Here is a 25,045-nt window from a genome sequence, read left to right as displayed (position 1 = left end):
TATATATATATTTAGTATGGTGAGTGAGCATTGTCACCCTAGCACAGGATGTGTATTACTGGTAGGATAACCAAGTAAAAATAAAGGAAAGAGCCTGAAAAATAAAAATAATGCAGTAACCTCTTCTAAGGACTTGTGAGCACTAATATATTACATTTCCATTCTTGGGATTAAAAATGCTTTAAGATTTAGTATGGTGAGTGAGCATTGTCACCCTAGCACAGGATGTGTATTACTGGTAGGATAACCAAGTAAAAATAAAGGAAAGAGCCTGAAAAATAAAAATAATGCAGTAACCTCTTCTAAGGACTTGTGAGCACTAATATATTACATTTCCATTCTTGGGATTAAAAATGCTTTAAGAAGGATGCAGAGATGTTTTTCTACTTGCTCAACTGTCTTCCCATATTTAGAATGCTCTTGGAGAAGGGGGAGTGAGTTTAATTTTTCTTCCCAGCACATTCTGAGAAATTGCCAGCAAGCTCACTGTTGCTTTCATACACTCTGGTTAGGTTGCCACTTTGGGTATGTCAGGAGCCATATAAATGAAATCTTTACAGTTATGGTACAGTTATATTGAATTAGTTGATCAAACTTAAGCCAGACCTTTAGGCAAAACCTTATCATGGGTATATGTATGTATGTATGCATGAGAAATATATAAAGGTTAGCATAAGACAATATTGAGCAATTTATATTGTAAAATGTTAATCCATTATCTTTTATATGTATTGCTTTTCGTGATGTTAAGGTTAAAATCCCAAACCATGATGAGCTAATGGAGACAAATGCTATTACAGATCATCCCAAGGTATGTGATTCTTGTTCCTTGTAAGCTGCTAGTATAGTGTTTGCCCTTGAGATACTATAACACCTGTGATCCATAAATTGTGTACAACAAAGATATTATAATACATATATTGAGGAGGGCGCATGCGCGGACTTCAGCGGGCCAGATGTCTGCTCCGCTCCTAGACGGATCTGAATCCTCGCTCCCGCAGCAAATGGCACCGGCAGCGTATATCGGGGAGAGCTGTGGGGATTCCCCTTATCGGATCGGCAGTTCACGATGGCCGCGGAAACGTCTAAGAAGAAGGACACGCAGTGCTCGAAAACGGCAAGCAACAAAATTAAGATGGCGGCGGTGCCGAGCCCTCGTGGGCGCAATGATATCTCACAGAGGAGAGGAAATGAGTCGGCTTCCACGAAGAAGGCAGTGGTGAGTACCCAGTCTAGAAGGGAGCGCACTCCTGCCTCAACGTCTTCATTAATTGAGAGAACTTTGAAAGATATGCTTTTGTCACAGCAGGCCTTTCTCCCCTCTATCCCTCTTAATGCTGATGCAGAGGTGGATTTGGGGAGAGGGATGGAAGGTGATAATATTTTAACTCAGTTCTCTGAAATGCTGGAACAGGGGCTGAATTAGATGGCCAAACAAATCACTACTGAGATTAGATCTGATATCAGAGATTTGGGTATGCACATAGACTTTTTGGAAGCAAAATTAGATAAAACCATACTGTATACTAATCAAAATATGACAGCTATATGGCATCTCCAGAATCAATTGGATGAAGTTTTTTCTAAAGTTGATGATTTGGAGAATAGATCACGTTGTTACAATTTTCGTATTAGAGGGCTCCCTGAAACGGTTACTGATTTGGATTCAAATGTGAAGCTCCTTATGAAAGAATTATTACCTGAAGTGGAAGATCATAAGTTGGAGTTGGATAGAATTCATCCTGCTTTCACGGCTAAGAGACCTGATGGGCACGCCAGAAATGTTATCGTTAAACCGCACTTTTATAGTATAAAGGGACAGATTATGCAAAGTGCTAGGAAACGTTCAGATCTTTTTATCTCAGGACATTCAATCTAAATCTTTGCTGATATTTCTCCAGCTACAATACAAATAAGGCGTACTTTGAAACCTTTGCTACAGGCCTTAATATTCAAGGAAATAAAATACAGATGGGTGTTCCCTTTTAGGTTGACATTTTGTTGACACAGGAATAAGCCTTCTTCCATTACAACATATCCTGAAGGTGAAACACTATTGAGACAGTTGGGACTGCTCCCTGAGGATTCGGAAGCATTGCATTTGGATAATAGTGGCTGGGCTGATCATAGGACACTGCCCAATATCTCCCCTGTGGCATAAACCGCAGGGAAGATCGTCATCTCCTTCAGGTGGAAGGAGCTAGAGGGACTTTTCTTTTTCTCTTCTGTTTTTTTTTTCCTTAATAAGAGTTGTATATGTTGTATAAGTTATGCAAGGATTGATCACTTTTTGGTTTCAGCTTTTTATGTACAATTGGTTTCTTTTGTTAAAATTAAGGAGGCGGTTTGGTCAGATCACTCGATATTGGTGATGTATTGCACTTACGGATATAACGAAAACACGATGTTGGAGATTGAATGAATCTCTGTTCAATAGCTTAGATGCACAAATGGAAATAAAGTCACATTTAGAAGATTACTTTGATATTAAGGAGACACCTGAGACGTCGGTTACTATGGTATGGGCTGCCCACAAAGCTACAATTAGGGGACACCTTATAGAACTGGCCACTAGAATTAAAAAACTGACAAATAAACGATTTAGACCATGAGCTTCAGAAATTGTCTAAAGCCCACAAGTTAACTTCATCATTACAACTTTTAAACTCTATTGATAAAATCCGGCTAGAATTAAACTTGATGTTAACTATAAAGGCTGAGAGAAGCATTAGGTGGACAGATAATAATAAATTCTATACGTAGGGTGATAAAATAGGAACACTTTTGGCTAATAAACTTGCTCCCAAGCCTAGGAATTATTCAATGCCCAAGATACGCTGCTCTACAGAGAAGGTATGTAGAAGGATTAAGAGAAGGTAAGTACCATTCTCTTAATCCACGAATGGTACTTACTGAATTCCATTCGTTTTTCGTTGACATTTATCGGGACCACGCCCCAGTGTCCGGAAACATGTTAGGAGCATTTTTAGATGATATGACGTTGCCAGGGCTCTCTCCTGAACATAAGTTGATCATGAAGGAACCGATAACAGCCTTGGAAATTAAAATGGCAATAAAACAGACAAAGCTTGCGTCGGCCCCTGGTCCAGACGGATTGCCCATAGTTTACTATAAAACATTTTCGGAGGTTTTGATCCCTCGAATGGATATGTTTTTTAACAACCTTAGGAGGGGAGGATGCTTAGACTCTGATCTTAATAGGGTATTTCTATCAGTCATTCCTAAACCTAATAAAGATCCCGGGGAGGTTTCCAATTATAGGCCAATATCTTTAATTAATAATGACTTAAAAATCTTGACTAAAGTTTTGGCTAATAGATTGAAAGCTTTCTTACCTAAATACATACATAAAGACCAGGTCGGTTTCATAGTAGGTCGCCAGGGCCCAGACCAGATAAGAAGGGCAATAGATATTATGACGCTGTTGCATTCAGGTTGGGACGGGAGCCCTTCTCAGTATGGCATGTTTCTGTCTGTGGACCTCCAGAAGGCTTTCGACTCGGTCTCATGGCACTATTTATTCCCTCTTTTGGAAAGATGGGGATTTGGCCCATATTTTATGGGCATATTGAGAGTCTTTATATGACCATCCATCGGCACAAATAAAAATGCAGGGATACTTATCAGAGACCATTCCGATATTTCAGGGCACTAGGCAGGGATGTCCACACACTCCATTGCTTTTCGCGCTGGTGATTGAACATTATCGACATACGTGAAAATACAGATATTGGAGGGGTTCTTTGTATTTCTTATGAACATAACTGTGCTTTATTTGCTGATGATTTATTTGTTATTATTTATTACCCCTCCTCTAATAACACTGCCAAATGTATTGAAATTATTGAACCATTTTTCTAAAATATCGGGATTGCGGGTGAATACAACAAAATCTCTAGCCCTCAATGTGAATCTCCCTCGAGATATATGGCCTACGTTAAGGGAACATTTTGCATTCAATTGGGCTGATGACGCTGTCCAATATTTAGGAATTAAGCTTACGGCGTCCTTTGCCCAATTTGTATAGCAGAAACTATGCTCCATTATTTCGCCAGTTAAGTCATTTTTTGGCTTATTTGACGCTTATTTGACGTTGCCGGAGCCTTAAAGACAGTTTGCTACGGCATATGAGAGATGGTGCCGAGGAGATTAGGATCAGAATGGGGGTATTTCATTTACTCCCTACTAGTGGAGTTGGAGGAGAAATTGCCCTATATGATAGCATGGGACTGAGATCTGGCATTTGATATTCCTAGGGAGGTTTGGCAAAGTTGTTGCACGCGGGGATTCTTGGGACTGCTTAATGTATCCTTGATAGAAGCGAATTATAAAGTAATGTCTAGGTGGTCCTTGGGCCCTTCTAAGCTGGCTAAGATCTACCCGGAAGTGTCCTCTGCTTGCTTTAGAGGACGTATACACCCGGGTACTATGTACTCTACATGGTGGCAATGCCCTAAAATTAGATCTTTCTGGAACAGGCTTTATGCTCTTATATATAGAATTATGGGTGTTTGTGTTCCAAGAGAAGCCCAATATGTTTTGTTGAATAGTCCAATTCCAGGGCTTTCTAAGGCTCAGGATAGATTGATTTTTTTTCCTTTTCTTAGCGGCTAAAATTACTAAAGCTAAAGCTTGGAGGTCACCAAATATCTCTTTTAAACAATTTAAGTCAAAAATGTCATGGATTATGATGAGAAGATGAATAGCATGCTCCAGGATAATGAACGGAAATTTGAGTCAATATGGTCTCCTCGGATTATTTATAATGGTGTGAGAGATGATATATAAAGTATGACGGAGTTAGTGATGAGGGATGGGATTGCATTTTTTTGGAGTCTATTATTTTTCTACCTTTCCCCTATTCCTTCTTCCCTTTCCTCATCCCCCTGTTTTGGGGGTTGTTTAGATTTATATTATGGTAATAGACGTGATGTATATTTGGAAATTGTATGTTACGTATTATACATGAATTGGGCATAATATTTGCTATTTGATATTAATTTTTATATAACTTAAAAATAATGCCTTAATTAATATGATAAGTGTTCATAATTTTATGTCACTTTGGTATCGGTTGAGAGGGAGTACGGAGAAAGAAAAACTGTTAATGATATTAGGGAATAATATGATTGTTTGTTTTGTCTATGTTGATAATTATGAAAACAAATAAAAGACTTTAAAATAAAAAATGGCCATACACCACTAAGCACTAGCACTACTAATCACCATGGTGACCCGTGGAGAAGCTGTATAGGCAGTTTACAGCTAAGTGCTAGTAAAAAAATAGTTTAGAGCATCTTCACTTTGTATTTACATTTCTGCATTATTCAGAAATGATTCCTCAAATCAAATAGTAATTTCATTACTACACAAGAAAAATTAGGACAAACCCGTAAATATAACTTTAAAGTAGATATTGATTATTTTCCTAAAACAATACCAGCATGCTTGGGGGTGGCACTTTAAGAAATAAGAATCTGCTGCACGGGTGTTATGGAAAAGCTATAATTATACAGGGTCATTTTTTTTTTTTTAAAGGACAAGTTTACCTTTCTGATCTGCACACCTCCACAATTTTTTATAACCTGCATTTCACAGCAGTGTTCACCTCCTTTCTGCAGAAACTCTTCAGTGCTGGCTGCTCCTGTGTGATAAGTCCATTTAGACTTGAATGGGTTCAGATACTGATTGGAGATCCTAAAGAGAATTTCTGCAGAGTTGATGAAAACACCATGGCAGGCTACTGCTGTGATGTGGAGGTAAACAGGATGCTTGCCCTTGTGTATCAGGTCCTGGAAATCTTCTGCAGTGTTTGCTCAGCAGTACAGCCAAGGATCTAAGTACCTGTGATCATGGTAATGGAAGTGGCAGTGAGCAGGCCATGTTGATTTTCTCCTGTCTTCTCCATACTAACAAACCCTGTTCATTTGATCAAAACATACATGTAATACAAATATCCCAAGTTATTTCATGTTTAAACACGTATATAGGTGCCTGTGTTTCTGCTGATTAGTATCTTGCATTGTTCACAGGACCGCCTGGACCCTCCGTGTCACATCTCCAGTATCCATGAGTTGGATCTTTTCAGGTGCGCTACAATTGAAAACTAACTCCTGCCATGTTAGGTTAAATGTGTGGGTCCTATACATAGAACAGGAGTAAAGGTAAAAGCAAGCATAGCCCCATTCATTTTAATAAATGGAAAAAAGTGCAGGGAGGAAGGAAGACAGTGGCTGCTTGACTGAATTTGTGACAGAGCTCCACTCCTAGCATTTACAGGGTTTTTTCACAAAAGGGTGAAGAGTTTGGAGAAGGCAGGAGAAGTGAACAATCTAGGACAACATAGCTGAACTGGAAAGTGAGCTGAATTGGAGAATTTTTCCAAATCAGCTATTTTGTCCTAGATTGTTCACTTCTCCTGCCTTCTCCAAACTCTTCACACCTTTGTGAATAACCTTGTTAGTGTTTACTGCAGTGTTATGCAGAGAGCACTCTGTAGGACACCATCGGCTCCACAACACTCTGCATATTATAAATGAAATGTAAAATGCAGGTGCTGTGCTGAGTATTTACTTTTGAGCCCTGTGATGAATAGATAGCGTTATCTCCTCTACATTAAAAATTAAAAGGCCCCTAGGTGTGTAGGATACGGGGTGCTAGGCCTGCCCTTTATTTAACCTTTTGTCCATGGGTCATCAAAACTTTTGTGCCCAGACCACATTTTGATTTTTTGGTATGCACCAGTTTATTAAACAATAATTGTTTAACCGCTTTGCAGACCAAATGATTTTCACCTTTTACTTCAGCACATATGCAGCTTGTTAAATTTGATAATTAAAAAAAAAAAAATACTCTGAGTAGAGAAATGGGCACAAGTGCAAACAAATGCAGCTTTAAATGTATTTTCTAGAATTAATACTATTCCCAATATTTAAAAAAAACCAACACATTTCTGCTATTTATCTTCAATACAAGATCCCCAAATATGCATAGTTTTTGATACCTTTTGTCAATGCTGTACAGTTGATAAACAATCCTGTAATTTATCCATATAATTCACAGATAATGAAAAACTATCCTATCAAATTGTAATTAACAATCTAATCTGCTTTAATGCAAATCCTACCCTATCTAATATTGCCTGATATATTATCAGTTTTATTATTTGTGAAAACTTTTTGGCTAGATTCACACTGTTCCGTGTGCATGCAGCATGCTAATGCACATGCTTGAGTGTGAATCGGCAACTAAACTGCAGCACATAGATGTGAACCAGCAAAACGTTTTGCTGTATAATAATGGGTGGGTGTGAACAGGCCCTTTAAACTTAATTTTTTCTAGTATTTTTTAGCGATATAATGTGATTGCCTGTGACACAGTTCTCCTTTCCTGTAGCTACTGTGAGCTGGAGGAGATGTGACAGGCAACATATAATGCTTTTCGATCACACTGCTGGGTACTGCAGCAGGGACTGTGCATGTGTAAAGTGTATGTATGTCTATTCCTACACTAAAACCAGCTGTTTATTTTCTATATCTCTAGATCCCTCCAGTCTGTGCTGATGAACCTCCAGTTGCTATGGGAGTTGGTTTTACTTGGAGAACCTTTGGTTGTTATGGCACCTTCTCCCGCCATTTCCTCTGAGATTGTACTAGCTTTAACTGGGTAACAGCTTGTTTTTCCTTTGGAACTGTTTTGTTGTACGGCTGGCCATACATTGATTGTCTTTTCTTGTTCGGTTCTGTGGGTTGAACAAGAAGAAACACTCAATTTTAAACTGCTTGTATTGGCCAATCCCCCTCCTACTTGGCTATTGTATTTTGACAGCGGTGGGTGTGCTGATTAGCTGCAGTTGCTCTGTGGCCAAATATTTTTGGATCAACTTCTTTGTCAAAAGTCAACTGAAAAATTGACTTTTGTGAAACGGGAGTGGTGGGGGTTTGATAGCATGGATACTAGAAAGCCTAACCTGCTGCTTAAATGGCTAAACAGCACTAATAAAAACATGGGTTTGGTTGTATAGTAGTTGGCTTGTGATACTTTTACTTTTGTGGATTTCTATATAGTAGATTTAGTGACAGCCTCTCATATGTTGAGATTCTGACACACCTTCTAACATGAGAAAGAGGAACAGCTTTTACCAACACAATATATAGGCCACATACACACTACTGCCAAGCCCGACTTCCACAGACCATAAACAATTAAGTGTAAAAAATTATTTGCTAAGCTCACTGATGTTTATTACTTACTGATGTTTGATCCACTATTCATATTTAGTATTTATACTTACTATTTATACTTCCAGATGCTTGATCCAATATCTCTTTTTTATGCTAGCATTTGAAAACCACACATGCTAGAGTATAGAGCAGGGGTAGACAACCTCAGTACTCCAGCTGTGGTAAAACTACCAATTCCATTATGCCTCTGCAATGCCGCATGGGATTTGTAGGTACGCCATAGCTGGTATGCCAAGATTGCCTATCCCCAATTTGGAGCTTGAAGTGGTGGTTACTTTACAACACACACACAGGGACCATGGGGAACAAGAGTAGCCACCCCCCAGAAGGAAGGACAGTGTCGGCACCAATTCAGAGATGATTTGAGGATCTACAGCCGAGTGATACACAAATAAGATACATGCATTTCTCTTAATAACTAAGATATATTGTGTGCCCAGCTTAGATGTAAATAGTATTTATATCATTTTTAAGATTTAACTCCTGAGTTTAGTGTCACTTTAAAAGAGCCAAACTAGCTATGATATTAAAGGAGAACTGTGATTTCCACTCATCCTCCTAGTTAGAGCCGACCTGTGACAAAGAAGCTGTCACAGGTCGACTCCATCGATCGAGAAGTGAGCAGAAACATACACCGATCCGCTCACTTCCCGATCGTCTCCCTGCAGTGAGCTGTGACTGTTAGTCACCGCTCCCTGCAGGGATTCCCCCCTCCCCTCCTATCCTCCAGCGCTGAGTGGAGAAACGAACTGGGTAGGGGGTGGGAACAGCTGGCTCTGCCTCTAGATAAGTAGAGCCAGCTGTCACTCACTCAGATGGGTGGATCGTGACAGTATTGTCGGGATTCATCCCGGCTGCGGCGCTCTCAGTATATCGCAGGCATTAGCCTGCGATATACTAAGCTTTGGGTCGCGGGCGGAGGTTAGTATATGTCCTCTCATGACCCTAAAGTGAACTATGGGGAAAAACACTTACCCCATAGTTCTCTTTTAAAGTGTATGTAAAGCAAAGCCAATCCAAATGAACTCTCCTTTCAGGATTGTATTGCTGTTTGTCTCCACATTAAGGAGTTTCTTTCTAGTCAATGGGTCTAAAAATGAGATAAATTCCAAAATGTTGAGTCAACAGGACAGAAATCTTTCAATGGTGACACATATTGTGCTGCTAAATGTCTAAGAGTAATTTCCCTCACTTTAGTGATTTTTTTATTTATTTTTCACTTACTGTTGTGTCCATGTGACAGGAAGTAAAGGGAAATTCCCGTATGGGACATGGTTTGCAAAAAGGAACTGGCAGTGGTTTTAACCTCTCCTTGCCTTATGTAACAATATTTAAAAAAAAAAAAAAAACTTTTGGCTTTCGATAAAGTTTAACAGTTAAAAATTCTGAAATGCAAAACTTAATCACTTTTATGTTTTTGTGTTTCCAGATGTATTTCGCCTCTAAAGTTCTGCTCAGACTTCCGTCCATATTTCACTATCCATGACAGTGAATTCAAAGAATATACAACAAGGACACAAGCTCCGTGAGTAAAAATTGGCATAGGGCAGATTAGGGATAATTAAGTGTTGGAGAAATATAAGGAAGTAGTGGATGATTCAACCCAAATAGAAATATGAACTTGGGGTTGGAATAGTTTCTAAGAAATTCCTATATCTTATATGATAAGTAGTGTTTGTGTACATTTTGTTTTTAAGCAGAATTATTGGCAAGTAGCTAAATACTCAGTTTCCATTTCCGAACTGTTATACCTACCAAAAGGTTTGCAATTTGGTTCAGCTATACTTTTATAGTCAATTATCCCTGCTACCCAGCATAAACAGATATCTGACCCATTGTTTGTAAGCAGACATTTAAAGGAGAACTCCAGGATTTTTAAAAGTTAACCCTTGCAGTGGGGCTACCCCTGCACTGCAAGGGTTAACTGCTTGTTTTTCTCTAGGGGTAATAATAAAGAAGCTCTTCTTTATTATTACCCCTAGAGAAAAACAAGCCTCCTGCGGCCTGCGGCAGTGACCGCTCACCTCTCTCCCCTTGGCATCTTCATGCCTAATACACTGTATTAAACGTGATGATCCTTAGACCGCCGGAGCCCGGGGGGAGATGAGGCTGCAGAGACCAGTCTAGCAGCCAGGCGGGACTGAGAAATGGGCGAGTATATCTTCGTTTATTTTCCATAAACAAAATAAGCAGTTAACCTCTGCAGTGCAGGGGTAGCCCCACTGCAAGGGTTAACTTTTTGAATTCCTGGAGTTCTGCTTTAATTTTTATTGAATACATACTTTTATTACCTGTGCATGCCTTTTTGTATCTTTTCGGTTTGCATGAATACTGAACACTAACACCAGCAAAGCATTTTGGTACTACTTTTTGTCCAGTGAAAAAAAAATGTGCCGGCATGTTTTACTACTTGTTTTCATGTCTTTTTTTTGTTTTTTAGACCTAGTCTACTCCTGGGAGTCACCAATCCTTTCTTCATAAAAACTCTGCAGCACTGGCCACACATTCTACGAGTAGGGGAACCCCGAGTATCTGGTAAGCCTAGATTCTGTTTGTTAGTTTGACCACAGTTGTTGCTTTTACAAAATGAAACCTATCGGTCAGTTTGGATGTGGATCAGCAGACCGTGTACTACTTTTGTATCTGCAGGAGATCTGCCAAAGCAAGTAAAACTGAAGAAGTTAACAAAGCTGAAGACACTGGATACTAAAACTGGTGAGACTGTTGGTACTCATGGAAACAAAAGGGCAGACTCGATGGACCACTAGGTCTTTTTTCTACAGTCAGTTCTCTGTTTCTGTGTACATCTTCACTGAAAACTCAGTGTTGGATGAAAGCTACAGTATGTCAGGGGGATGACACATTGCCAGCAACAGAATCATCCAGGTAAAGGAACCGCTTTTCCTAATGGAGTTACTCCCTTTAATGCCCAGAACAATTCAGAATGTGTTCACTAGTGAAGAAACAGCAAGGGAATAGCTAGAAGCTAGAAAGGGAGCAACTCCATAGGAAAGGGTACGTGGCCTATTAGTGATCCTGCTGTTGCCATCAGACTTAAAGTGACACTAAACTCCGCAGTGAAATCTCAAAAATGCATTTTTAAGATTTATTAGAAGCATGCATTTTGAGAGATATGTTGCCTGTCTTTGCTGCCTCATTCTGAAAATGCTAGTTGTCTGACTTCAGTACTCAGTGATCTAGTTAAAGTATGCTTTCAGTTAATTCAGAAACTCCTGATTATATATCCTGAATATGTGTTCCAGGTCATTGGCCCAGGAGGTAATGTGAGCACTGAATCAGCACGATAAACAGGCAACCCCTATATTTCTTTTAGCATGTTTCCTTTAATAAAAACAACCAACTGCAAAATACAGGAATCATTTTCAGGAAAGAAAAAGGATAGTGTATGAAAACAACATGTCCATCCACAATCTGCCATCACCTCTGAATTATGGTCTACATAGCGAGTCAGAGAAATGCATTGTTGTTCCTTATGCTTTTTTACATCTTATGTTTATTCTAGGAATGTATACTTCCTACAAGCCATTTCTTCACAAAGACAAGACACTGATCAAACAGTTGCTAAAGGTAATAGTGTGTCTAACAGAAATCGTGAATATTCTATATATTGATAGGTAGTGATACGTTTACATCCTTTACATTTAGTGATATATTTACAGCCTTGGAAAGTGCTACATATATATATATTAATTATTCAACAAGACACTCATTGTTTTAATCTCCATTTACAATTCCGTTGGTTTATATATTACTGTCGCACTACTTAGTTAAGGCAGGTAATACCACTGTCACACCATGTCCTCCTGGTTTTAGGCTGGGTTCACACCATTTTCCAGACCAGATCTGGAACGCAGTGTATTGAATTTTTACCGTGATTTTGCAGTGTTTGGAAGTTTTTTTTACATTTTTTTGCTTAAAATGGTCTTGCAGGTGCTTTCCAGTGTGTTTGTATGCGTTTTTGATACGTTTTTATGCGTTCCAATGCATTCCAGACCAGCAGTATTTTTCTGGTCTGGAACAGACTGCGCTGGTGTGAACAGAGGCATAGGGATACATTTCTGTGAACAGAAATAGCATAGGTATACATTAGGATGCATTTTGGGTCCTTCGACAATCTGGTCTGGTCTGGAGATGATCCGGACATGGTGTGAATGGGCCCTTAGCTTTGCTGCTTCCTATGTTTTCTGCTGGCTTCTTGGACAGTAGATTGGCATCATTGTACTGGAAGTGACAGAACCATGGTTGGGTTGACACAGGTGATTTTAATCTCTTGCTATTGAGAGATTAAAATATTTAAGAAAATAAAACTATACAAGCCAACTGTAATACCCCATAAAGCATTTTACTATCATTGCATTTATTTAAAAAAGTTATAAACCTTTTTTTAAATATTTATGTCACTCACATGACCACACAGTCTCCATTCGTCCATGTTCCTAGCTCTAGCAGGGGGCATGTATGTCTAGTTTAATGTAAAGCTTTCCATACATTGTAATATTTTCTTTGTTCAAACTACAGGCTGAACAAATAAAATATTTCAGATTCCTCCATCAATTCTTACAAGCGTTGATCAAGGAAACCCCCACTGTCTTCCCTGTCTTTGCTGTCTCCTGGCGGAACAGAGCGAGCAGTTGATTGGCTGCCCTCTTTGTTTGTTTGAAGATTTTCTGACTGGCTCCTTCGATCAGCTGATCGAGGGATGCCACCCAAAAGGGTGCTAACAGCGCCAACCATTGTGCAAATTTCGTCCAGTTCATCAAGAACTGGCCAAAATTCGCATAGTGTACGGCCAGCTTGACTCTAATCAGGAAGACCTGCTGTTAGTGAGGTGTGCTGCCCACCCACTTGCTAGGCTGCTTCACCCTCAGCCCTGCTGTGTTGATTTGAAAGTGGCTCCCAGCAGGAGCACCTGTCAATCAACACAGTAGATCTGGGTAGGTGGGGTGGCAGCCAAAATGACTACTGAAGGTACACAGCGGCATCTGTAACTCCAAGCAGGAAGGAGGAGCCGCTATTAGAGACGCGTGCGCTACCCGCCTTCTTCTCCATAGAAGGGTGCATGTATGCGTAGTAAGTCGATGGGTGGTGCACACATCAATAAAAGCAACTCCTCCCTTCTTCTTGGAGTTACAGGATGCCGCCATGTTTCTCTTGTAGTTAATTTGGTTGTCTCTCCCCCCTACCCAGCCCTGCTGTGTTGACTGACAGCGGCTCCCAGCAGGAATAATAAATAAATGAAGTAAATAAGCTACTAAAATTGCCTATATCATCCTAACCTTGACTTTGTTACTTTCAGTGGAACAATGCCAATTTACTGTCCAGTAAGCAAGCAGGTAACATAGGAAAATGGAAAGCTCAACTAGGACATAGTGGTGGGGGACCAAAATAATAAAGAAAAACCAAAAACTACAATTGTCCTTGTTAACCATCTCTTCACCAGCAACACATTGATTTCAGTGTATGTTGGTAAGTAAGAGATTAAAAGCAGCCATGTCGCTCTATCCAAAACAGAAATTAGTGTGGCAGGTAAAACAGATTACATATAGGCACCTGTGTGGCTTACAATAGGGAGTCATTTGTTACATCTGTTTAGAGATTGTTTGATACTCCTTGCAATGAATCACTCGTGATTTTAGTAGCACATATTGCGTGTAGCTGTAGCCTAATTAGATGACTGCCAGGAAGTGAACTGATCTCTTTGTAGCAAGGAATTAAACCCCCCTGTGTAACGTAGCCTTATTGTTGCGCATCTTAGTCAATTCTTTGAAATATGTGTTTAGTTGAGGTGCAGATCAATACACGCCATTCAGTGGCTTTTGCTTGGTTAATAAATAAATGCAATAAAACTAAAGACAACAAATATAATACAACTTTCCCCCTAACATCTTCCAGGACAGCATCTTGAGATATGGAGGCTCCTCCTGATCCCACAGGAAACACGCCACCCGTAACCTTTTAAAAGGCCCGCCTTCTAACCAGAACATCAGCAGTCTTTGTGTTTCCTCAGGCAACCTGAGGATGCACATCACGGAACGCGGGGAGCCTCCATATGGCAGATGCCAGGGGGGTTCTCTTTGTAGTAGGTAGCAAGCTTACCTTGGGCCTCCAGCTAGTCCCTCTAACAAGGCAGGGGGTATGCTGGCTCTTTTTTCCCCGTCAGTGCCCGGCGAGGGCCTGGACCGGAGTGGCGCTGCTCCTTGGCTGAGTTTGCGGGGAGAGGATGTCCGCCGGTCAGAGGGGCTCGTCTTGGCTCCGCGGCCCCGGGAGAATTCTCCACGGCCGGACCAGGTGGCCACGTACGTCACTTCCGGGGGCCAGGCCTCTGTGTTCCAAGCCTCGTTTTCGGCGCAGGGGAAGGGGAGGGCCTTTGATGGTGTTAAAGTGTTTCATTCTCAGTAGTGACTGAGACAGCACTGGCGGTTTTATTTTGAAACTCTGCAAGGATGGAATCTACTGTGGCCTCTACAGCAGCAGATGCAGTTCCTTCAGGCACCAGCCGGGCACAGGTATGGGTGATTATTTGACATTCACCACCCTGGTTCCTCTGACTGTTTTCCTATCTCCACCTGGGGTTCCTTGGGCAGGACCTTTTTTGTGTTGAGGGGCACTTCTATTTTGCTGATATTGGGATTGGAGCTTAGCCCTTCTTGTTTATGTTTTTCAGGCTAGGACTTCAGATAAGGCCAAGGTGGCAATTAAAAAGAAATGTGCAGTTTGCGGTTGCAAGCTGGGTTCTACCAAGCAAAGGCCTTATGTTGGAAGTGTATTGACGACCTCTTTAAGGAAGAGGCTTCGTCAGCCTGTGGTAATATTTTAACAACAGTTAAAGAGGAGTTAGCTTCTACCTTCCAATCCTTCAGATCAGTTTTAGAAGGCTTTAAACCTAACCCCGGGGCAAGGCCAGCACCTGCTGCAACAGGGCCTGGCCAGGCACATCCCAGATCAGTAGGGTTATCTGAAGAGGAGCTCAGTGAAGCTGGCCCGTCTCATGGTTATTCTTCTGAAGATTTAGGCGCCCAAGAGGAAGTTTCTCCTACCTCCAAATATAAATTGTCCTTGGAGGATGTAGATGATTTGCTCGCTGCTATTTATAGTACTCCGGAGATCCATGAGGAGCAGGTGCTTCCTTCTCGCCATGATCTCATGTATCAGAGTCTGCAACAGAAAAAGTTTAAAGTATTTCCTGTGCATAAGGTCCTCTCAGACGCAATAGTCAGGAAATGGGCGGATCCTGAGAAAAAGCCTCTCCGGTCCGCTAATCTCAAGCGGAGGTTCCCGTTTGACGATGACCCGGCTTTGGTGTGGAACAAGACACCCAAGCTGGACGCTCCATTGGCAAAAGTTTCCAAGAGGTCTGATTTGGCCTTTGAGGATATGGGTGTTCTCAAAGAGCCAATGGACAAGAAAATGGAGGTCCTGCTTAAAAGAGCCTGGGACTCTATCCTTTTGAACTTAAAACCGGCCCTGGCAACGACTTGCGTGGCTAGAAATTTGGACTTTTGGCTTTCGCAATGAAAGACCCACTTACTATCAGGTACCCCTAGGGAACGGTTACTGGAATCTTTTCCAATTCTGTTTAAAGCGGTGGGTTTCATTGCAGATGCCTCAGCTGAGTCAGTCAATATGACCGCCAGGTCATCGGCACTAGTTAATTCTTCTGGCAGGGCTCTTTGGCTCAAGGCCTGGCAGGGGGATACAGCTTCCAAGCTTAGATTGTGTAACATCCCCTTTTCAGGTGATTTGTTGTTTGGAGCAGAATTGGAAACAATTCTGGAAAGAACAGCTGATAAAAAGAAATGCTTCCCTGAGAAGAAGAAGAAGCCTTTTCCGAGGTTTGGTCGGAGAACGGGTCCTGGCCCTAAGGGAGGGAAGGAAGATGTTCCCGAAAAACATTGGACAGGCCATAAGTGCAGGAGCAGAGGCAGAGGAGGGATTCTCTTTAACCTGCCCGCTCCTGCGTCCAAGCCACAGTGACTGTCCGCTTCCAGTGGAAGGCAGACTAAGGGACTTCCTCCATCACTGGTCAGAGATCACATCCAATCAGTTTATTTTAAGTCTGCTCAGGGACGGTTACAAGTTGGAGTTCAGCGATGTACCCCCAAAGCGGTTTTTGGTCACAAGTCTTCCACGGCAAAGGGACAAAGCAGAAGCTCTTTGTTTCCTGCGGGGGGATTTGGTGGACCAGAAGGTTATCAATCGGGTCCCTGTGTTAGAAGAAGGAAAGGGATTTTATGCTCATGTATTTCTGGTAAAAAAGCCTTCAGGCAAGTTTCGTTTGATTCTCAATCTGAAACCAATAAATGGGGTGATTGTATACAAGAGGTTCAGAATGGAGTCGATATTCTCCATCAAAAACCTCTTGCACCCCAGGGCCTACATGGCTACTCTAGACTTAAGGGATGCATACCTCCATATTCCGGTTCATACAGCATTTCGGCAGTTTCTCAGGCTGGCAGTGAGAATTGGCCCCAAGATTCATCATTACCAGTTCCAGGCTCTCCCGTTCGGTCTATCCTCGGCTCCTCGTATTTTCATGAAGGTGTTGGGAGAAGCTCTGTTGCCCCTGAGACTTCGGGGAATCCGTATAATTCCCTATCTAGACGACATATTGTTGTCAGCGGCCTCAGCCAGCAGGTTGGAGAGCGACCTAGCTGTAACGCAGGCTTGGCTGCAAGATCTGGGTTGGATACTGAATTTTCCGAAGTCCAATCTAATCCCTTCCCAGGAAATCCAGTACCTTGGTTACGTTCTCAATACAGTGAGACAAAGCACATACCTTCCCAGGGAAAAGATTCTGAAGGTGATGGCTGCAGTCAGTCGGCTGCAGGGAAATCCGGTCGATCACGTTAAAGGAGAACTATGGTGTTAAGGCTTTTCCCCATAGTTCTCCTTAGGGTAACGGGAGGACACAAACTAGCGTCCTCCCGTCACCCTAGGCTCAGTATACCGCAAGCTGTAGCTCGCGGTATACTGAGACGCCGCAGTATACCGCGAGCTACTGCTCGCGGTATACTGAGACGCCGCAGCTGAAGCGGATCCTGACAATTGTGCCGGGATCCGCCCAGCTGCATGACTGACAGCTGGCTCTGCCTATCTAGACGCAGAGCCAGCTGTACCCGCCCCCTCCCCCATCTGTTCCGCCAGTCAGCGCTGGAGGATCGGAGAGGGGAGGGGCGAATCCAGCCCCTCCCCTGTCACGGCAGAGAGCTGTGACAGGATCGAGAGGTGAGCGAACTCCGGTATGTGTTCGCTCACCTCCCGATCTACTGAGCCGACCTGTGACAGTCTCATCTTCAGTCTGGTCTGGAGTGGAGGCCTCTCGCCTCAGTGAAGCTCACAACGGATGCGAGTTCCTGGGGGTGGGGGGCACATTTAGAGTCCCAGATGGCTCAGGGGCGCTGGTCTCGAGAGGAAGCCAGAATGTCCTCCAATTGGAGAGAATTGAAGGCTATCGCAAACGCTATCTTGAGTTTCCAGGACAGATTGAGGGGTCATCATCTGTTAGTGTTTTCAGACAAAATTACGGCAGGGGGGCACAAGGAGTCCTGCTCTGCAAAACCTTGCCAGAGGCATTTTTCGGTGGGCGGAGGGGAATCTGGCTTCGGTGGCAGCGTTTCACCTGAGAGGCACCCACAATTTCCTAGCGGATTATCTCAGTCGTCACCAGATAATGCAGGACGACTGGAGTCTGAACCAAGGTGGATCAATTATTTTCCCTGCATCCCGGAGATGCCGCCCTGGCAGTGGATGCACTGTTGAATCCCTGGGACTTCCCACTATGTTATGCGTTTCCCCTAATACATCTGATACCAAGGGTCCTTCAGAAGTTTATGCTGGAGGGGACAAAGCTCATTCTGATTGCGCCCTATTGGCCGAGAAGAGCTTGGTTCACTCTGTTGCTTTCCCTCACGGATCGGCCGCATTGGACTCTTCCTGTCAGATCAGACTTGATCTCGCAGGGACCAGTCTTGCATCCGGAGGTGAACAGATTCAGACTCATGGCCTTCTTTCTGAGGAGGACATTTTGAGGGGACAGGGATTTTCAGTTGAGGTGATCGATACTCCCTACATAGCCGTAAGCTTGTAGCTAGGAATATATATGGCAAAGTATGGAAGACATTTAACGCTTGGAGATGTAGGTCCAATAGGGACTCAGGGATTCCAGCCGTCCTGGATTTCCTTCAGGCGGGTGCTGATAAGGGCTTAGCTATCAGTACTTTAAAGGTGCAGGTGTCAGCACTTAGTGTGTTTAATGCAGATGTCCCTGGCTGAGAATGTGTTTTGTTTCCAGGTTTTTCAAAGCCCTCAGGAGAATCCGACCACTTCCTGTTAGGACAATGCCTCAATGGGATTTATCCACGGTCCTGCAGGCGCTAACTGTGTTCCCCTTTGAGCCTTTGGTTGAGGCGTCCCTGCGGGATATCACCTTGAAAACGTTTTTTCTCATTGCTATTACCTCAGCCTGTAGGATTTCCGAGCTTCAGGCCCTGTCAGTAAGGGAGCCCTTTTTGTTGGTTTTCGAGGATTGGATTGTCCTAAGGACCGATCCAGCCTTTTTACCGAAGGTATCTTCTACCTTCCACAGGTCGCAGAAAATTGTCCTGCCTACCTTCTGTCCGAAGCCTGCAAATGCAAGGGAATCAGCCTTCTGCTGTTTGGACGTAAGACGATGTCTCCTACATTACCTTCAAGTTTCAAAGCCATTCAGGAGGTCAGATGCCTTGTTTGTTTTATATTCAGGTAGATCACAGGGTAAGCAGGCCTCGTTAGATAGGTGGCTGAAGCAGGCCATTATAGAGGCATATCAGGGTCAGAACCTTCCTCCTCCTGGCCTTGTTAATGCACATTCGACTAGAGCCTTTGCAGCCTCCTGGGCCGAAAGGGCTGGGGCTTCACCAGAACAGATTTGCAAGGCTGCCAAATGGTCTAGTTTTTCAACATTCGTACAACATTATCGGGGACCTCAATTCAAAGCCAGGGATCAGGCTTTCGGGCGCAAAGTGCTGCAAGCTGTGGTTATCTCAAAATGCTGTCCTGGAAGACGTTAGGGGGAAATCTAGAGTTAGGACTTACCGGTAACTCTATTTCCAATAGTCTTCAAGGACAGCAGCTGCCCACCCATGAATGCTTGCTGTATTGATGTTTTTCCGGGGGTGTTGCTTGTTTCTGCTTTTTTCCAGTTTGCCTTCGGTTCTCATGATGACTGATGTGCTGGTTAGAAGGTGGGCCTTTAAGGGCGACGTGTTTCCTGTGGGATCGGGAGGAGCCTCCTTTTGTATATTTGCATGGTGTTTTCTAATGATATGAGCATAAGAGTTTACATTGTCTGATGCCTCTTTTCTAGGGTCTTCAGAAGAGGCTCCCATCTTCCACGTTGAGTTTATTGCTTCGGAAACATCTGTTTGAACTAACACAAAGCTTTATGCTTCCATTGGTGAGGCACTCCGCTTTTGTTTGATGCTCTATTTTTTAGTCTTCATTTTTCCATTTTTCGATGTGCTTACTTTCTTTTAGGAGCGGTACATTGGCAGTCTAATGCCACATCACAGTTCCATTACACCTTGGAAGGTAAGATGTTTTAATACACCTATCATTCTTTTATACATATTCACAAGACTATCATGTCAGCTAGAGTAAAATGAGTTACAATTATATGTTTCTTAAAAGTAAAAAATACATTTAAATATTAGTATTAAGCTCAGTCTAAAGACCTGGGCCACCTGTTCATGTGCTCTCTAATGAAGAGGAGGATCAGATTTAACATTGGCATATTCGTCCTTTCAGAAGAGATCTCATGACAAAAGGTCTAGTCCTACAGACATCTGTCAGGCACTGAAGAGAATTTGGGGCAGCATTTTCTCCAGAAAAGATACATATTACAGCTGTTCTATTAGCCTTTATATATCCACCCCAAGAAGTCTTAACATTTGAGTTCCAGGTCCTCCTAGAAATGTTTTCCTAACAACTTTTGTACATGTTTTAGTCATTATATACATTGTATATTTGAATTATTTTACAAATGAAAATGCTAGTTCCCTAGCTGTTGTGCTGGATGCTTTTGCTGCAGTTGTCTGAATCACTGCACCACAACAAGTACAGAGATCAGTAGTCTGTCTGCATGTTTATTCTGGGTTAGTGACTCAAGGTGACAGTCAAACAACTAGCATTTGCAGAACAAGATGTCGGCTATGACTTCAAACTTTTTCTCAGGAAATGTTTCCTTTAATGTAACCTTTTAAAAATGAAATATAGCTGACAATATTTTTGGTTGTTATTTTAGCATACAGTACTGTATATTCTTGTGTTTCTAAGCTCAGAGGCATTATCAATTAACAATAGTGCATCTCCATGTACAGAATCCACCTCAGGTGAGACCATTCCAGCAAGAGGAGCTCATGAAGATGCTGGAACACACAGGACCTCAGTTCAGCTCTACAATAAAAGGGGACTGGATGGGGTTATACAGGTAAATGAGCTGTACATTTTCTTTTTTTTTCTAAGCACAATCCAGACGTACAGCTAAATACGCATACGAAACATATATAAGGGAGCTGTTTTACCTGCCAGAGGATTTTTATTTCTATCTATCCAGTCCTGGGGACCTGGCACACAGCACAGCCTGTAGGGCTGTTACTGTTAATGAATACAGTGGTGTCATCTCCCCACCCACAGTCTGCTGACTGGACAGTGAAAGAGCAGCAAAAGACTGATATGACTTAAAAATGTAGCGTTCTGTAGTTTTATAGGAAATTTGCATCAGCTAGGATGGTACGTTTGGCATACATAATTATTAGGGATGTACCGATACTAGTATCTATATCGGTGCCGATACCGAGTATATGGGCGAGTACTCGTAATCGCCCAAATGCTCCGATGCCTAGCACGAGTACTTCCTGTATCAGGAAGCCGGGCAGCGCGTCATTACACGCTGCCCGGTTTCCTGATTGGCCGGGAAGCGGCTCCATGCTCTCTCGTCACTTCCCAGCCAATCAGGAATCCGGGCAGCGTGTAATGACGTGCTGCCTGGCTTCCCGATTGGTCGGGAAGCTGGCCAATCAGGAAGCCGGGCGCCGTGTAATGATGCAGCATTCTGATTGGCCGGGAAGCCATCTCCATGCTCCCTCGTCATTTCATGACGAGGGAACATGGAGTCAGCCTCTCAGCCAATCAGAAAGCAGGGCGCCGCGTCATTACACGGCGCCCGGCTTCCATGCTTGGCCAGCAAGACGGCTCTGGCCATTCCTGGGGTTCTAAAGCCTCCGTTTTTTTTGGCCTATTTCTACGGCTATTAAGCCGTAGATATAGGCAAAAAGATTTTTTTTTAAAAACGCTTTAACAGCGGTTTAAACTTACCTTGCTTTCGCTGCGCGCTCCCGTCCGAGAAAACAAAACTGCTCCGGCGGCCGCAAAGCATCTTGGGGCGGGCGCATGCGCAGTTCGGATTCTCGGCAGGGAGACGAGCAGAGACGCAATGTAAGTCTATGGATGCGTGCACCCGCATGCAGACAGCGCTGGATTGGAAGTGCCTGTAAGCAGAGAGGAGTGAGCGCTGGATCGGAGAGCTGCCGCAGCCCTGGAGGGACAGATAAAAACATCAGGAAAGAAGAAGATCGGAATAAGAGACATAATTTAAGGTAAGTGCTAACACTAACATTGGGGGGAGGGAAACAAAAATATCCTTTTAATGTCACTTTAACTCCTGAGTTTAGTGTCACTTTAAGGTAACCAGATTAGGGAACCTATTAGGGGGGTTTCAAAGCTTACACATTCCAAAACATTTCAGCAGGTTTTGAGGTGGTTTGTTTTTAAAGCTGAATTCTGTGGCAAGCAAATATTGTCTTTAATATAAATGGCATATGCTTTCTTACTTGAACCTTGGTGTGCTTTGTGTATTTCTTCCTTATCTGTGCATTAATTCAGCAGGAAATGTTACCTCTGTGCAGGAGCATCATGTACTAAAGACCAGTCACTGCTGCTCTCTCTCTTTGTGTAGGGTGACTGATCTTGCATCCTCCCCCTCTGCAACTATCTGGAGGCAACCTGTAGTAGGTGGGCCTGCTGGGTCACTTCCACGGCTCTGTCTGCACCACTTATATACACCACATTGATGATGTCAGTGCTACATTCATATGGTAATATCTAGGTTTACAAAGGTGTTTGGTGCACACAAGGTAGATTCATATCCCATGTGGCTATTGGGGAATATATTTAAATTAAGTTTTTGTGCCAAGACTTCAGCTTTAACAGTTGGTCACATGCATATTACCCGTCATGTAGACTCAGGGATTCCATGCACATTTGTTGGTAAAATACACTCTGCATTGGATATCACTCCTGGTAAATGTGCAATGTACAGTAAAGTCCTATTTAGATTAATCAGCAGTGAATGTTTTTTATATACCAAAAGAATAATTTTCCAGAAGCTTTCTACATCAAAATAATGAAGAATCTTAATATTTATAAACCAAAAAGCTGAAGGTTCCTTTTTTTTTTCTGTAGGCGTTTCTTGAAGTCTCCACATTTTGATGGGTGGTATCGTCACAAACAACGTGAGATGAGAGAGAAGCTAGAAACCGCACATCTCAATGTCATTTGTGAAGCAGTAAGTGTCACAGAGCACTTTGGTAATGTATAGGCAAGATAAAGCCTCTTGTATTTCTGTTATTTAAGTACAAATACACATTTCAGGGAAGAAAAATCTCAATCACGAACTCTTGTTTTCCTAAAGAGCATAAGAAAAGAATGAAAAAATCACGAGTGCCCATGTGGACAGTTTTTAATACACACTGTGTTCAATTATTTCACAATTTATAGGGAAACTAATGGGTTTTGGTCATTGTAATTTTTGATTAGGTTTAAACTGATGTTTTATATCTGTTTTTGTTTTGCAATTAGCATTGCATGTTAAATAAAGGATTCTTGAAGCTCTGTGAGTTAGCTAAGAGGACAGGACATTTTCTGCCCTGACATTCACGTGTGTGTGTGTGTGTGTGTGTGTGTAAATTTCAGCTTGACCAGTTGAGTCTAGTAAACAGACATTTTACATCCATGAAACAAAAGAGTTCCTGGAAAATGAGCCCAAATTGTCACATGCTGGCTAAAGGAGTATACAAAATTGTAATAAACAGACTTTTTTATATACCTGGCTAAAAATATTGATATTTCTCCATCGTCCGTTGAGGTAGCACAGCACTGAAGAATTATCAGATATAGGGTTATGTCGCTGCCTCCAGGAGAAATGGATATTATCCAAAAAAATTAAAAGCTTGCCAATTTAAGGACATAACCCCTCCCACCTCACACCTTCCAGTTGTAGCAAGCAGTATGAAAGGAAATGAGGGGAGGGAGCTGTGTCCCTCAATGTACTCCGAGAAAAGGATTTTACAGTAAGAACAAAATCCTTTTTTCTCTATCGTCTATTGAGGGACACCTCTCTGAGGAATTCTGAGACGTAGGGATGTTCAAAAGCAGTCCATAACAGAGGAGTGGGCACCATAAAAACTAGAAGAACCACTTAAAATACTCAAACAACCACCTAAAGAACGTTTCTGCCAAAACTAGCATCAGAAGAGGCAGAAACATCAACTTTATAAAACTTCGTCTGAACAGAAGACCAAGGTGCGGCCTTGCAATTTGAGTAACAGAAGCTTCATCCTTCAATAGACTCTAAAGTTTTTATGGTAAGAACAAAATCCTAATGAAAATACATTAAGGTGGGTGTGATACCCTCTTGAAGGCTGTGGTACCACGCACCCAAATAATTGGTCGGAAATATACAAAGAAGCAGATGGGGCTTTTTAGGTACCAAATAAGCAATTATCCAAAAATATTAAAACCATTATACACTAGGAGCATACTATCAGACAGCGGTCAACAGTGCCCATTACATGAATTTTGTGGGCATCTGGCGTTGGACCCCTTCATTCGGTCTCCACAAAAGTGAAGTATTGTATGCTTTTTTCCTGGCAATCCTGTCGCTCTGCGTGATTTTCACTACAGAACTCCTCCTGAGAAACCTTAGGCGAAACTTGTCGAATTTGAAACTAGCATCACAAACTTACCTTTGGAAATTGAATGTACTAATTGGTTTGGATCACATAATGTGATATGGAACAAATATCAGTATTTGTACTGTACACATGATACTGTAAAACAATTGGGTGGTTTCAAGGAGGCTATGTTATGAATCTATGCAGAGATCAGGTTTTAGTCATGTTTAATAAATTGTATTTAATCATGTTTAATAAATTATGTTTTATTTAAAGCAATAAAGTTTATATTTCTAAAAAATATATATTTTTGAATGATAACCTCTGTTTGGTAACTTAATAGCCCCATCTGCTTTTTTGTATATTTTCTACCAAGAACAAAATCCTATTTTTATAAATGATTTCTTTCTCGTTCATTGAGGGACATAGGGATGTATTAATTCTTAGCCTGTGTTCACACCTGAGCTACATGAAATATATGCATTTTCAGCGTGTTTTTGTGTAGCGCGTCTTTGTGTGCAGAACTTGGCACATCGATGTGAATGGGCAAACACGTGTCTAACGCGTGTAAAAATGTGCAAAAATGCAGCAGATGCACGTTTTGAGCATTTCCATTGAAGGCTATGGGGCCAAGAAGGGCAGAATGTGTCAAAAAGAAGCTCATGTACTTTCTTCAAGCAACAGGTGTTTTGCTTCAAGTGACAAAATGCTCAGATGTGAGCATGTCCATAGACATGAATGGGGTTTTTTTTTGGGGGGGGGTTGAGCCTT

At 42.1% G+C, this 25,045-nt stretch overlaps 1 protein-coding gene across 1 annotated transcript in view; it reads left to right on the top strand.

Moving 5' to 3' along the window:
- DENND6B (DENN domain containing 6B) overlaps window positions 1-25,045 on the top strand; it is a 48,670-nt gene that overhangs the window by 15,317 nt on the left and 8,308 nt on the right. The window contains exons 8-18 of the mRNA XM_018560729.1: window positions 752-811; window positions 6,054-6,109; window positions 7,564-7,686; window positions 9,694-9,789; window positions 10,705-10,799; window positions 10,914-10,979; window positions 11,788-11,852; window positions 19,630-19,719; window positions 19,800-19,853; window positions 20,642-20,751; window positions 22,785-22,887. Coding sequence (XP_018416231.1) covers window positions 752-811; window positions 6,054-6,109; window positions 7,564-7,686; window positions 9,694-9,789; window positions 10,705-10,799; window positions 10,914-10,979; window positions 11,788-11,852; window positions 19,630-19,719; window positions 19,800-19,853; window positions 20,642-20,751; window positions 22,785-22,887 — 918 coding nt within the window. The remainder of the gene's footprint in view (window positions 1-751; window positions 812-6,053; window positions 6,110-7,563; window positions 7,687-9,693; window positions 9,790-10,704; window positions 10,800-10,913; window positions 10,980-11,787; window positions 11,853-19,629; window positions 19,720-19,799; window positions 19,854-20,641; window positions 20,752-22,784; window positions 22,888-25,045) is intronic.

The sequence above is a fragment of the Nanorana parkeri genome, unplaced genomic scaffold (assembly GCF_000935625.1).
Source record: "Nanorana parkeri isolate BGI_ZX_2015 unplaced genomic scaffold, ASM93562v1 scaffold476, whole genome shotgun sequence".
NCBI classification, from domain to species: Eukaryota; Metazoa; Chordata; class Amphibia; order Anura; family Dicroglossidae; genus Nanorana; species Nanorana parkeri.
The sequence above is the reverse complement of the archived record's forward strand: the minus strand, read 5'-3'. Positions and strand labels throughout refer to the sequence as shown.